Source organism: Rhamphochromis longiceps, linkage group LG13 (assembly GCF_057381845.1).
Source record: "Rhamphochromis longiceps isolate RC_006_pf linkage group LG13, R_longiceps_female_GT1.1, whole genome shotgun sequence".
NCBI lineage: Eukaryota > Metazoa > Chordata > Actinopteri > Cichliformes > Cichlidae > Rhamphochromis > Rhamphochromis longiceps.
The window spans coordinates 28727464-28743752 of NC_140569.1; the positions used below are offsets into that span (position 1 = coordinate 28727464).

Below are 16289 nucleotides of genomic sequence, written 5' to 3' on the forward strand. Positions count from 1 at the left end.
TAAGATAACCATGTCCTGCATTCAAAACCACTGAGTGTCTATGGTGGTGCTGTGCCTAATATTGTGCTCATTTGATCCAAAACCTATTTTTCCTTTATTTTGAAGGCAGAGGCTTAGATCCATTAGGTATCCACGAGAAAAGCCTTATCACATGTCAGGATTACAGTATATGGAAAATATGTGATTATAATGGAAGTCAATGGGGCCCAAAATGGTACAAGGGTAACAGGAGGTAGTACACATGTGATTCTCCTTTACTATACACCACACCATAGAGGGGATCAAATACACTCTGCTTTAACCTAAGTGAGGACAGTAAATGGCAAACTGAACTAAGGCCACTCATTAGATACTCATTAGATACTGATGAGAACATAACACTTACCTGAATGCAGTGTTCAAGATCACCGGTTTGGTTGCTGATCTCTAGAGTAGACTTATCCTAAAAACAGAGACATGACTTCACTTACAACTACAAAAACATCACCAACTACAGTCATCATTAGGTCTCACACTTGTAACTTTTGGGGACGTTTCTAACACAAATACACTCTGCTTTAACCTAAGCCTCCCCTAAATTGACCATGTGCTTCGTGTTGTGCGTGCCCGCGTCTGTGCATTTCATGGCGTCTGTGTAGAAATGACTAGTAAGACAAGGCTGCAAACTATTCTCACAGAACTCAAATGTGCACTTGAATCCAATAAGGATCTCTCTCTCTCTCCCTCCAGCTCTGTTGATGTGCCACTGGGAGTGTAACGACTGCCCCTCCCCCTCACTGCTCAGAGCAAACACAAGCCTCATGTCCAGAATGAAGCAAAAAAAAAAAAAAAAACATATATACATATATATATATATTCTCAATCACATTCACACCACTCTCTTATATCAGTTCCACTACATCAAGACTATTTTATGGTGATTAGCCGTTTTGTTACCATGTATTTTGCAAGGTAAGATAACCATGTCCTGCATTCAAAACCACTGAGTGTCTATGGTGGTGCTGTGCCTAATATTGTGCTCATTTGATCCAAAACCTATTTTTCCTTTATTTTGAAGGCAGAGGCTTAGATCCATTAGGTATCCACGAGAAAAGCCTTATCACATGTCAGGATTACAGTATATGGAAAATATGTGATTATAATGGAAGTCAATGGGGCCCAAAATGGTACAAGGGTAACAGGAGGTAGTACACATGTGAATCTCCTTTACTATACACCACACCATAGAGGGGATCAAATACACTCTGCTTTAACCTAAGTGAGGACAGTAAATGGCAAACTGAACTAAGGCCACTCATTAGATACTCATTAGATACTGATGAGAACATAACACTTACCTGAATGCAGTGTTCAAGATCACCGGTTTGGTTGCTGATCTCTAGAGTAGACTTATCCTAAAAACAGAGACATGACTTCACTTACAACTACAAAAACATCACCAACTACAGTCATCATTAGGTCTCACACTTGTAACTTTTGGGGACGTTTCTAACACAAATACACTCTGCTTTAACCTAAGCCTCCCCTAAATTGACCATGTGCTTCGTGTTGTGCGTGCCCGCGTCTGTGCATTTCATGGCGTCTGTGTAGAAATGACTAGTAAGACAAGGCTGCAAACTATTCTCACAGAACTCAAATGTGCACTTGAATCCAATAAGAAGGAGAAGGATTTTGGGCAAAATACATTTATATAAAAAAAAAAAAAAAAAAATCGATTCCGGATTTTAATGAATCGATATCACATTATCCAAACCTGAACCGATTTTAATCAATGAATCGATTATTAAAACCCACCCATACTAACAACAACAAAAACAAAAACATCACCAACTACAGTCATCATTAGGCCTCACACTTATAACTTTTGGGGACGGTTCTAACACAAATACACTCTGCTTTAACCTAAGTGAGGACAGTAAATGGCAAACTGAACTAAGGCCACTCATTAGATACTCATTAGATACTGATGAGAACATAACACTTACCTGAATGCAGTGTTCAAGATCACCGGTTTGGTTGCTGATCTCTAGAGTAGACTTATCCTAAAAACAGAGACATGACTTCACTTACAACTACAAAAACATCACCAACTACAGTCATCATTAGGTCTCACACTTGTAACTTTTGGGGACGTTTCTAACACAAATACACTCTGCTTTAACCTAAGCCTCCCCTAAATTGACCATGTGCTTCGTGTTGTGCGTGCCCGCGTCTGTGCATTTCATGGCGTCTGTGTAGAAATGACTAGTAAGACAAGGCTGCAAACTATTCTCACAGAACTCAAATGTGCACTTGAATCCAATAAGAAGGATCTCTCTCTCTCTCCCTCCAGCTCTGTTGATGTGCCACTGGGAGTGTAACGACTGCCCCTCCCCCTCACTGCTCAGAGCAAACACAAGCCTCATGTCCAGAATGAAGCAAAAAAAAAAACAAAAAAACATATATACATATATACATATATATATATATATATATTCTCAATCACATTCACACCACTCTCTTATATCAGTTCCACTACATCAAGACTATTTTATGGTGATTAGCCGTTTTGTTACCATGTATTTTGCAAGGTAAGATAACCATGTCCTGCATTCAAAACCACTGAGTGTCTATGGTGGTGCTGTGCCTAATATTGTGCTCATTTGATCCAAAACCTATTTTTCCTTTATTTTGAAGGCAGAGGCTTAGATCCATTAGGTATCCACGAGAAAAGCCTTATCACATGTCAGGATTACAGTATATGGAAAATATGTGATTATAATGGAAGTCAATGGGGCCCAAAATGGTACAAGGGTAACAGGAGGTAGTACACATGTGAATCTCCTTTACTATACACCACACCATAGAGGGGATCAAATACACTCTGCTTTAACCTAAGTGAGGACAGTAAATGGCAAACTGAACTAAGGCCACTCATTAGATACTCATTAGATACTGATGAGAACATAACACTTACCTGAATGCAGTGTTCAAGATCACCGGTTTGGTTGCTGATCTCTAGAGTAGACTTATCCTAAAAACAGAGACATGACTTCACTTACAACTACAAAAACATCACCAACTACAGTCATCATTAGGTCTCACACTTGTAACTTTTGGGGACGTTTCTAACACAAATACACTCTGCTTTAACCTAAGCCTCCCCTAAATTGACCATGTGCTTCGTGTTGTGCGTGCCCGCGTCTGTGCATTTCATGGCGTCTGTGTAGAAATGACTAGTAAGACAAGGCTGCAAACTATTCTCACAGAACTCAAATGTGCACTTGAATCCAATAAGAAGGAGAAGGATTTTGGGCAAAATACATTTATATAAAAAAAAAAAAAAAAAAAAAATCGATTCCGGATTTTAATGAATCGATATCACATTATCCAAACCTGAACCGATTTTAATCAATGAATCGATTATTAAAACCCACCCATACTAACAACAACAAAAACAAAAACATCACCAACTACAGTCATCATTAGGCCTCACACTTATAACTTTTGGGGACGGTTCTAACACAAATACACTCTGCTTTAACCTAAGTGAGGACAGTAAATGGCAAACTGAACTAAGGCCACTCATTAGATACTCATTAGATACTGATGAGAACATAACACTTACCTGAATGCAGTGTTCAAGATCACCGGTTTGGTTGCTGATCTCTAGAGTAGACTTATCCTAAAAACAGAGACATGACTTCACTTACAACTACAAAAACATCACCAACTACAGTCATCATTAGGTCTCACACTTGTAACTTTTGGGGACGTTTCTAACACAAATACACTCTGCTTTAACCTAAGCCTCCCCTAAATTGACCATGTGCTTCGTGTTGTGCGTGCCCGCGTCTGTGCATTTCATGGCGTCTGTGTAGAAATGACTAGTAAGACAAGGCTGCAAACTATTCTCACAGAACTCAAATGTGCACTTGAATCCAATAAGAAGGATCTCTCTCTCTCTCCCTCCAGCTCTGTTGATGTGCCACTGGGAGTGTAACGACTGCCCCTCCCCCTCACTGCTCAGAGCAAACACAAGCCTCATGTCCAGAGTGAAGCAAAAAAAAAAAAAAAACATATATACATATATACATATATATATATATATATATATATATATTCTCAATCACATTCACACCACTCTCTTATATCAGTTCCACTACATCAAGACTATTTTATGGTGATTAGCCGTTTTGTTACCATGTATTTTGCAAGGTAAGATAACCATGTCCTGCATTCAAAACCACTGAGTGTCTATGGTGGTGCTGTGCCTAATATTGTGCTCATTTGATCCAAAACCTATTTTTCCTTTATTTTGAAGGCAGAGGCTTAGATCCATTAGGTATCCACGAGAAAAGCCTTATCACATGTCAGGATTACAGTATATGGAAAATATGTGATTATAATGGAAGTCAATGGGGCCCAAAATGGTACAAGGGTAACAGGAGGTAGTACACATGTGAATCTCCTTTACTATACACCACACCATAGAGGGGATCAAATACACTCTGCTTTAACCTAAGTGAGGACAGTAAATGGCAAACTGAACTAAGGCCACTCATTAGATACTCATTAGATACTGATGAGAACATAACACTTACCTGAATGCAGTGTTCAAGATCACCGGTTCGGTTGCTGATCTCTAGAGTAGACTTATCCTAAAAACAGAGACATGACTTCACTTACAACTACAAAAACATCACCAACTACAGTCATCATTAGGTCTCACACTTGTAACTTTTGGGGACGTTTCTAACACAAATACACTCTGCTTTAACCTAAGCCTCCCCTAAATTGACCATGTGCTTCGTGTTGTGCGTGCCCGCGTCTGTGCATTTCATGGCGTCTGTGTAGAAATGACTAGTAAGACAAGGCTGCAAACTATTCTCACAGAACTCAAATGTGCACTTGAATCCAATAAGAAGGAGAAGGATTTTGGGCAAAATACATTTATATAAAAAAAAAAAAAAAAAATCGATTCCGGATTTTAATGAATCGATATCACATTATCCAAACCTGAACCGATTTTAATCAATGAATCGATTATTAAAACCCACCCATACTAACAACAACAAAAACATCACCAACTACAGTCATCATTAGGCCTCACACTTATAACTTTTGGGGACGGTTCTAACACAAATACACTCTGCTTTAACCTAAGTGAGGACAGTAAATGCCAAACTGAACTAAGGCCACTCATTAGATACTCATTAGATACTGATGAGAACATAACACTTACCTGAATGCAGTGTTCAAGATCACCGGTTTGGTTGCTGATCTCTAGAGTAGACTTATCCTAAAAACAGAGACATGACTTCACTTACAACTACAAAAACATCACCAACTACAGTCATCATTAGGTCTCACACTTGTAACTTTTGGGGAAGTTTCTAACACAAATACACTCTGCTTTAACCTAAGCCTCCCCTAAATTGACCATGTGCTTCGTGTTGTGCGTGCCCGCGTCTGTGCATTTCATGGCGTCTGTGTAGAAATGACTAGTAAGACAAGGCTGCAAACTATTCTCACAGAACTCAAATGTGCACTTGAATCCAATAAGAAGGATCTCTCTCTCTCTCCCTCCAGCTCTGTTGATGTGCCACTGGGAGTGTAACGACTGCCCCTCCCCCTCACTGCTCAGAGCAAACACAAGCCTCATGTCCAGAGTGATGAGAACATATTATGTGCAGGACACTCCTGAAAAGCTGTGTGTGTTGAGACAACAACCAGAAATAAAAAGACCGACAAGGTGGCTAGAGCCCTACTCCCCACCCCTCAACATTTTTATTTCTGGTTGTCGTCTCAATAAACAAACACAGAAGCAGCTCTTCAGTGGTGTCCTGTACAAAATGACAACAACAAGTCAGTAAGGACCCAGTACAGGCTTTAATGCAAGGACAGCGTGATGAGCCAATGCAGCGGCCCCACAGACCACACCCCACCATACCAGTATATTCACTGATATTAAATACTATTATCTTATCGAAATACAAAACATACTTTGTATTTCAACTCAAAAATAACAACACCATGTTCTGAAGAGGTTTAAGAAAAACTTGAAGAGGTTTAAAATCTAAGCTGTTTTAACAGTAGTTTATGTGATATCTTTGGGCCAAAATCAAATATAGTTAGACTTATTTGACATCATGTGCAGCAATAGTGCAATGCAATAGTTTACCATCTTGCGCCAAGGCCAGTCGGCTTTCCCGTAGTCATAAGTTATTTCTTCTCCTGGGTCAATGTCACGTAAGGCAAACAGGCAAAGATGTGGCCTTCCTTCAACTTCAACTGTTTTCATCTTACAGCTAGGCCTTCGGTGGTCATCATTCACAAGCCTTCCTAATGACTTGTCTTCAACAGAAGCATCAATGCTTGAAGAAAAAAAAGTATCAACAGTGGAGTAAATCAACATACTGTGTGGCATGTTACATAAATAATAGATATTTGTAGTAGTGTATTAAGTATAGCATAGATCCAAAATACACTGTAACATGAAATATTGTCTTACCACCAAGAGGTTCCTTTCCATTTGAAATCAAATAAGAATACTTCCACCGTATCATTGAACTTGTTTTTTTCAAGATAAGGATCTGCTTTGCAAAGTTCTCCACGGTACTCAAGAACAAATTCCCCCTGTTTGAAAAACTGCGAGGCAATTACACCACGACCTTTAAAAGAAGAAAATATTGCTCTAGTTTAAAAAAAAATGTTTCCACCAATTGTAAGACATTTTAAAACTTATGAATAAAGTTACTCTTCTTTACAAAGCCTATTAAAAAACTATAACATAAACGCTTGATAAATGCAAATGACATGAGCAAGGTTATCAGTACTGAATGTCTAATTTGCATACAGGAGCGAAGTGTTACTGTTTATGCGTGCTGTAATTATCAAAATGCACAAATGACACCACTATACCTTTGCATGGGCTGATGAATTGCTCTGTTAGACCAGTCTTGTCAGTTTTCAGTTTAATATAGTGTTCTGCATCGTGTTGAGGATTAACTCTTTTTCTTCTTCTACCTGATGTTTCCATCATAATATCAAATGCAAGATTTCTTTTCTGTAAAAAGAGATTTAAATACCTAATTATTCCCTGTGTTCACCAACTCCAAATTAAAATACAGTATGCCTTTTCTTAAATGCTTATAATAAAATATAAATATTTGATAAATTATTTAAAATATTTGTTAATTACTAAAGCACACTATCAACTCTCATGATTACATTAAAGATTACACTGAAATTTAACATTTGTACTTTTTCTTGGCTTTTTTCTGTTTTATTCGATTGACTCAGTAAAGAATGTCAGGAAAGCGGGGCAGAAAAAGAGGGGGGAAGACACTGGGCAAAGGACTCGAACTCAGGCTGGTGTCAAGAAAAAAAAAAAAAAAAAAAAAAAAGAACTCAGGCTGGTGTCGAGGCCACCTCGAAAACAGCTAACAAATAAATGTCACCACGGGAATGCTGTTCACAAGACAGCAAAAATCAGCGATCTAGAGAAAATTGTCTTGTTATCATTCCCCCGTACATTTTAGTACGTACTCTGATTTCAATGTTAGCTCATTTGAGTTTTATCAAGGGTACACCTAGCTAGCTAACCAATATCAACATTCATCTTGAAATAACTTTCTTACATTCAGACAGAAAATACTGACATTTCTTTTTGTCGTGTAATTTCCTTTTCAGCAGAAACCTAAAGGCATGGCAATAACAAACTAAATGTCTTAAGCTACTTTTCATACCTTTAAAGCTGCTCCATGCGCTGCTGCTCTCAGATGGTTACCTCCATGACTGCGATCCAAAGCTATTGTGACCCTCCCCCACCCGCCTCTTCTTTCGCGCCTCTCCTTCGCGCCTCTCCCTTTCGCGCGCCTCCCGCCCGCCTACCGGCAGGCCCTGCCCCATCCACATATCTAAAAAAAAAATCTGAGAAACCAACGTTTTTTGCAAAGCCTAATGGCAAGATTATGATTATGCACTTAAAGATGTTCAATCAGTCGGTTCAGTATTATTGTAATTATTAATTTAATTAATTATTATTTTAATCACTGTTTATCTTATGAAAACTTAAAAAAAACAATATATTAATCTGCAAAAATTAAATCAATTTCTAAATGAAATTTCTCAGTTTCCTTGCTTTAAAGTATAGAGGAACTAATGTTTGGGGTTTTGTACACAGTGAATAAAATTGTCAAATGAGAAAAATACGAGCTGCCTTACTATTCCACTGTTAATTTAAGTATCACTTTTACCTTTTAAATGTTCTAGTATTATAATTTTTGTTTTGTTTTGCTGGATTTTATTTCACACTATTTTCTATGTTTAAAAACAGTCTAAAATATGTAAAGACTGAAATTAGGTAATAAACACTTTATCTTAGTCTCTCCAACAAGCTCTAGATCTTCCCCAGAGAGATCCCAGTCAGTGGAATATGCTCAGGGAGGCACCCAGTAGGCATGCTGGTCATTTTGATGTGGTGGAGCAGTGTCTCTCTTTCAAGCACCCCTCAGATGACAGAGCTCTGCACAGTACCATAGACCTAGAGGAGCTAACTCTAATCACAGCTGCTTCACACTCAGCTGCAAACCACTCTAGTACACACTGAAGGTCATGGCCTTAAGAAGCCTGAAGTACCATGTCATTTGCCAAAGATGAGACCCCAAGGTTCACAAACCAGACACCATTTAATCCATGAAAACCACCAACAGAATCAGTGACAAAGGTCAGCCCAGGCAGAGTTTAACCTTCTCTGGGAACAACTTCAGCTTTGTGTCAAGAATGCAAACACAGCTCTCGCTTTGGGAATACAAAACAAATCAGGTTACCAGAGGGCTCATAATTGGTTTATTTCTCTCAATCCAATTGAAAGTTTTCTATCCTCTGTGATTGGAATTATTGTCTTGCCTGAAAATCCACACTTGTCTTTTCTTCAGATTCTTTTGAACAACTGTCCAGGTAGACTTCTCCATTCATTTTTCCTACAATTAAATAAAGTCTACCACTACCTTATGGTGTAAGACAGCCCCCTCCATAGTGTCTTAATGTACAAACTTTTCTTTTTGCATAGTGTTTTTGAGGGTGATGTGGAGAACAAATCACTCCAAAAAATGCTGTGTACAATGATATCAAAAGAGTTCACCTTTGAACATGTGCATACAGGTCAATGCAGTAGATTGGTTACTTTTTTTTATGGGAAAAACTGCTATTTGCATGTCTTGATGCATGCTCGATCATCCAGATAAGTAAATCCCAAAAGGTTGATTAAGTTCTTCTGGACGTAGCATTTTCAATGGGAGAAACATTTTATCACTCATATCCTCCCTGGTGAATTTGATGTGTTAATCCACTGAGTTAATGTGATCCATTACTTGTGGTACATCCTGAGATTTGATTTTCAGCTAGGTGTCATCCACATACCTGAACCAATGACTTGGTGGTGTTCCAGGATAGGATAACAAAGATCTCTTTTCCACTTCTTCCATGTACAAGTTATGAACTACCTATTCTTCAGTGACTGGAACCCAAGTGAAGTAAGAGGTGTAACATTGTACAAGACCATTGTTTCATCTGCCTCCATAATGGCATCTCTCACTTTCTCGACAAGTTGTTCTGGATGTGTTCAGAGCTGCCTACCAACGGGTTGAGCATCGAAGCCAGAAAATTTGAGATGGCCATGTTGATCATACAGAAAATTGGTCTTAAATGTACGCCCTGTTCATATAAACAGTAAGCCATAGAATCAAGAATTACTTACCTGGATGTTTGAGCATGCATCAAGACAGTAATCAACGTATTAACATTATCTGTGCAAAGATGAATACTTCTGAAGTAAAACAGTGAAAAATTACAGCACTTTAAAGGAATAGAAAGCCAGGTATTTGGCACATTTTGTTACCTTTTGTGAGTAGAAATTTCTTAGGTATTGAACAGAAATGATTTAACTTTATTTACATACCTAAAAAGGTTTCCCTCTAAATTCAGAGGGGCTGTAACTTCGGCTTCTATTGTCCGATTTGTGTTGATTGACATCTCTTTTTAATTGTTTGAGCTAATAAAATCACAGTAATATGGCCATGTTCACGTCAGTCCCACCAATCAGAAGTTGCAAGGCCAAAGAAAAATGCGTGACCTCGCCCTGGTCCAATCAAATGTCTGTAACTGGGCAGAAAATTATATATTTTTTAAAAATAGTAAACATCTCCAAGGCATTGTGGGAGAAGGAAACATTCTGTAGTCCCATATAGATGTTTAAACATTGGAAACAACAAGCAAAGTCCGATTATAACGTTACTGATTATTGATCGTAAAAATATTGTGGTCTGATTTTGCGGCTGGTTCGTTGATTTTTGGTCAGAGTGTGACGAAGCTTGCAGTTCTGGAATCTGTAAGAGCTTTCTTTTCAAAACCATGTATTGTTTTATTGGTTAGCTGAGGCTCCATGCTGATGAGGCTCCACTGTGTTTGTTTACTGACATTTCATGAAATGGTGTAACTGCTTTTGTGTTTGTGTTTGGTGGTTGTAGAAATGGTAGAAATGGATAATATGAGCGTTTAGCTGAGATTCACAGGTCTCTATGGATACCATGTATGCCAGGACTTAATATTAGTGAGCTTGTCTTGCAGACGATTGAACGGGATCTAACTCCTTTTTGTCCCCAGTACCAGGTACCTTTATGCATGTTGAACTTTTTTAATCCCTGGCTCTAATGCTGCTACTCTATCAGATCATGGCAGAAGAGACGACTCTCTACAATTTACATTGGCTTCTCCTGTGATTAAATGACACATTAAAACAGATATGTATGGGAACATATGAGTAAATTAGTGTTGTTAAAGAAAGAATTCTTATTTTTTTATTTTATATTTCACTTGCTGGCACAACTGCTGTAAGAAGACTCTTCAGAGATGTGCTATCAGGAAGCGGCAGTCTTTATACTTAAAATGGCAGCACAGAAGGATTTGAAAGAGAGGACTTGTAAGTGTGCATCCTTGTAATCTTAACATAGATTAGCATTATAGTGGCTCTTTTTATCAATACAGATATAAAGAGCCACATATTCATCTTGACTCAAGTATTTGTGATCAAGGAAAAAAGATTTCAGAATATGTTAGGAGATATTGGATGGTAATGATTTCTATTGATATACTGATCTTTGTTGAAATTGCAGATTTCCAGTTGCATATGATTGATTTGATTTGTGGATTTGATTGATTCAATTCAATGTTATTTATACAGCAACAATAGGGAAGGCAAGTTTATTTATATAGTACAATTAAACAACAAGGTGATTCAAAGTGCTTTAAAGAGAAATTAAAAAACAAAAACAGCATGATTTAAAATTGGTTAAAAAACAGTAGATAAAATCAGAACACTAGATAAAATCAGTAGTTAAAATATAAGTTTTGAAATTTAAGCTTAAAAGTGTGGATTTGGTGCTTTATTCAAATGCAGCTGAGAATAGGTGAGTCTTCAACCTGGATTTAAATAAACTGAGTGTTTCAGCTGATCTGAGGCTTTCTGGGAGTTTGTTCCAGATATATGGAGCATAAAAGCTGAATGCAGCTTCTCTGTGTCTGGTTCTGACTCTGGGAACTGATAAAAAAACGGATCCAGATGACCTGAGGCATCTGGAAGGTTCATACATTCAGGTCCAGACCAAAAAGGCTAGGCAGCGCCTGTATCACCTACGACAACTGAGGAAGTTCAGGGTCTCTCCAAAGATCCTCAGGATTTTCTATACAGGCGCTGTGGAGAGCATCCTCACACAGAACATGACATCGTGGTTCGGGAACAGCTGTGTGAAGGACCAAAAAGCTCTCCAGAGAGTGATCCGTACAGCAGAACGCTGCTGCAGGATTGCTCTCCCCCCGCTTCAGGACACCTACACCAGGAGATGCCGGACTAGAGCAGCGCAGATACTGAAGGACCCGTCCCATCCTGGCAACAAACTGTTCCAACTTCTGCAATCTGGTAGAAGGTTCCGCATCATCCGGGCAAGGACAGAGAGACTCAAGAGGAGCTTCTATCCCCAAGCCATCCGTGCCCTAAACACACACACCCGCCCTCTCACATCATCTATAATTGACTGAGACAGGACTCTTCCAGACACTCTAAACCAAGGCACAATGTACATTCCAAATTCCTTTAATTTTAAATATATTTATATTGTCTATCCTGTAAAATAGTCAGATGTCTATTCATATTAATGTACAGAATTCACCTGCTTGCTGCTACTACTGCACATTCACCCAGTGTATATACTATATATATATATATATATATATATATATATATATATATATATATATATATATATATATATATATATATATATATATATATATATATAATGTTCTTCCTCTACACCCCCCCAAATATTTGCACATGTCGAGGAGCGTGTCAGGCTACATTTCACTGTGTGTTATACTTGTATAACTATGCGTGTGACAAATAAAGAACCTTGAACCTTGAATACTGGGTCAGGAGGTCAATAGACTAATAGACTCCAATTTGTTCACGTGAATGGAGAGTCGTCTTCACACACTGAGGTTAAATATGGAGTTCCATGGGGTTCAGTGCTAGGACCAATTCTGTTTACATTATACATGCTTCCCTTAGGCAGCATCATCAGAAGACATAGCATACATTTTCACTGCTATGCTGATGAAACCCAACTTTATCTATCCATGAAGCCAGATAACACACACCAATTAGTTAAACTGCAGGAATGTCTTAAAGACATAAAGACCTGGATGGCCGCTAACTTTCTGCTTCTTAATTCAGATCAAACAAAGGTTATTGTACTCGGCCCTGAAAATCTTAGAAATATGGTATCTAAGCAGATTCTTACTCTGGATGGCATTACCTTGGCCTCCAGTAACAGTGTGAGGAACATTGGAGTCATTTTTGACCAGAATATGTCTTTCAACGGACATATTAAACAAATATGTAAGACTGCTTTCTTCCATTTGTGCAACATCTCTAAAATTAGAAATATCCTGTCTCTGTTAGGATGCCTGGGTCGTTGACCCATGGTTTTGAGTTTATTATATTATTTATCATTTCTAGTCTTTGGTTTCTTTGAGTTCTGCCTTATGGTTTACATCTCTGTGTTCTCTAGTTGCTGTCTCCCCTGTCAGCTGTATTCCCTTGTCAAGTTCGCGTCTCTGTGTTATGTTTCCTGTTTTACTTTGAAAGTCTGTGTCATGTAAATGCGTCTGGTTTTGCTTCCTTTGTCTTGTTAGGCCTGATTTGCCCCAGCTGTGTTTCCCTCCTGTTACCCATTCCCTGATTGCTCCCTCTGTGTATTTAAGCCCTGTATTTCTCTGTGTTGTGATCTACCCTTTTGCCATGCTGTGAGTTGGCCCAGGTAAGTTTGTTTTGATAGATCCAGTTATGTTACATTTGAGTTTAGCATTAAAGCTGTTTTGAGTCCAAGTTTTGCCTCAGTGTCTGCACCTTGGGTCCTTTTCCAGCCTGCACAAAGCCATTTCATAACAGTCTCAGAATGACGCTGAAAAACGAGTTCATGCATTTATTACTTCCAGGCTGGATGACTGTAATTCATTATTATCAGGAAGTCCTAAAAACTCCCTGAAAAGCCTTCAGCTAATCCAAAATGCTGCAGCAAGAATACTGACAGGGACTAGAAAGAGAGCAGATTTCTCCTGCTTTGGCTTCCCTTCATGGACTTCCTATTAAATCCAGAGTTCAAAATCCTGCTCTTCACACACAAGTTCTTAAATAATCAGGCCTTATCTTAATGACCTTATAATACTAGATCACCCCATTAGCGCAATTTGCTCTCACACTGCAGACTTGTTGTTCCTAGAGTATTTAAAAGTAGAATGGGAGGGAGAGCCTTCAGTTTTCAGGCCCCTCTTCTGTGGAACCAGCTTCCAGTTTGGATTTGGGAGACAGACACTATCTCTACTTTCAAGATTAGGCTTCAAACTTTCCTTTTTGCTAAAGCATATAGTTAGGGCTGGATCAGGTGACCCTGAATCCTCTCTTAGTTATGCTGCAATAGACGTAGGGCGCTGGGGGATTCCAATGATGCATTGACTATTTCTTCTTCAGTCACTGTCTTCACTCACTGTGTGTGAATCATACTTTAATTTCTGGCTCTCTTCCACAACATGTCTTTATCCTGTCTTCCTTCTCTCAATGCGTCACAGAAGATGGCCCCACCCCTGGAAAGTGGATGAGCAACTGTCATTTTGCAGTCGGGTCACTTTTTGTGGAGAAATAAATAAAACAATATAATAGGAAAATAAGGATGCTAAGTATATTGATTTCATGACAACTAAACTTTGTGGTGCCCGAATTTATGCACCTGCTTGATTTTTGTTTAAACAATTATTGCACACTTTTTGTAAATCCAGTAAACTTCTTTTCACTTCTGGAATATCACTGTCTCCTATATGATATACACTCAACAAAAATATAAACGCAACACCTTTGTTACTGCTCCCATTCCCCATGGGATGGACGTAGAGACCTAAAATTCATCCCAGATACACAATATAACCATCCCTCCCAAACAGTGGTCACAAATCAGTCCAAATGTGTGGTAGTGGGCACATCTGCTATATTGAGATAATCCATCCCACCTCACAGGTGTGCCACATCAGGATGCTGATCTGACATCATGAGTAGTGCACAGGTGTACCTCAGACTGCCCACAACAAAAGGCCACCCTGGAATGTGCAGTTTTGTCTCACAGCAAAATGCCACAGATGCAATGAGGGAGCGTGCAATTGGCATGCTGACAGCAGGAATGTCAACCAGATCTGTCGCCCGTGCATTGAATGTTCATTTCTCAACCATAAGCCGTCTCCACAATAAAGCTGACTTTGAATTTAACTTGAGTCAAGCTCTGGACATATCTCTAAGGCCCAGTCAACCATGCTACAGAAGCTAATCTTTCCCGCTTGTATCCAGGATATAATTTTTTTTCTGTCATGATCCATATGTAATGACCATTGTCTTACAGTTTTTGATCAGCTCTTAAAGAGACTTCGGTGAGAATTAAGTTTTATGCCATATGATTGTGACTTTTTATGCTTTTTAGGCAGTATTTTACATACTGCCTAAAAGGTATTAACATTGAAATTTAGCTCAGCTGTTTCACCAAATTTTGGATCCCTGCACCATTCAACAGAAATTCAAGAAACATCTTAAATATGTTGCAATACAAGTATCAAGAATTTAGAGTAATTTATGTCAAGCTGCAGTTCAGAAAGCAAATATGAACCTAAAGTGCTCCATTACTTCATGCATCTGCTTCACATCATGCCAAATAATTCTTTAAAAAATATTAAAACTATTTATATCATAATTACATGAAATATGACTCTTTTGTATTTTCTAGTGTCTTCTTTACCCTTTTGAAAATATAATCTACTAAATAGTCGACTGATTTCTATTATTTAGTCAAGAGAACAAATGTTTGTTTATATAAAACCATTCATACAAAAGAATGTTGAATAAGATTTTCAACAAAGATCAGTATATTAAAAGAAATCTTACACTATAATAATATAAGGGTTAGGGAGAGGTAATACACACACAAAAAAATCCAAGAAATGTCACTTTTGGGGACAGTGGAAATTCTTGCAATTTCACACACTTCCACTAGGGGCAACATAGAGTTATACACAGATTGCAAAAATTTTTGGGGGCAATGTCATACACATACACAAAAAATCTAAAAAATGTCACTTTTGGGGTCAGGTGAGATTTTTGGATTAAAATATGTTTTAGAACATGCTGAACGTTGTTAGAGGTAAATCTAATTGGGGACGGTGGTTTTGGTCCCCAAAGGGAGAGGTGTCCCCAATTGACTGGTGTGTGAGCTGATAGAAGTCCCCAATTTTGACACAAGCAAACTCACACACACACACACACACACACACACACACACACACACACACACACACATTTACTAAACTGGGTATTTCCTCCCCTGGGCAGTTCAATCCTTACACAAGGCTTCATTTTTTTTCTTCCTCCCCCGTTTTCCCTCTCAGTCACCTCATACAGGCTTTCTAGGATTTCAGTAATTTGCCAAGTCTACCCAGACTGCCGTCAATTCATTTCATGCTCCAGTTTTGTGGAACGGCAAATTCAAAACCTTCGTTATCCTCTTTCAAGGTAATTCTGCAAAAAAGAGGGAGGAAACCTACAATAAGAAACACAAGAAACTGCAACATATTGATGGTTGATCAATAATAAAAACTATAACAAAAAGGAAAAATAAATATAAAATAAAAAATGGACATATATTGTACCCACTGCA

The 16289-nt window shown here is 38.4% G+C and overlaps 2 protein-coding genes across 5 annotated transcripts in view; both read right to left on the minus strand.

Moving 5' to 3' along the window:
- LOC146656056 (uncharacterized) overlaps positions 1 to 7021 on the minus strand; it is a 45221-nt gene extending 38200 nt beyond the window's left edge. The window contains exons 1-5 of the mRNA XM_085428813.1: positions 6904 to 7021; positions 6494 to 6653; positions 6164 to 6356; positions 5225 to 5281; positions 3551 to 3664 (exon numbers count right to left, since the gene is read on the minus strand). Of these exons, the coding sequence (XP_085284939.1) occupies positions 3551 to 3664; positions 5225 to 5281; positions 6164 to 6356; positions 6494 to 6653; positions 6904 to 7021 (642 nt within the window). The remainder of the gene's footprint in view (positions 1 to 3550; positions 3665 to 5224; positions 5282 to 6163; positions 6357 to 6493; positions 6654 to 6903) is intronic.
- plekhh2 (pleckstrin homology domain containing, family H (with MyTH4 domain) member 2) overlaps positions 1 to 16289 on the minus strand; it is a 273542-nt gene that overhangs the window by 69801 nt on the left and 187452 nt on the right. The gene's annotated exons all lie outside the window — the stretch shown is intronic.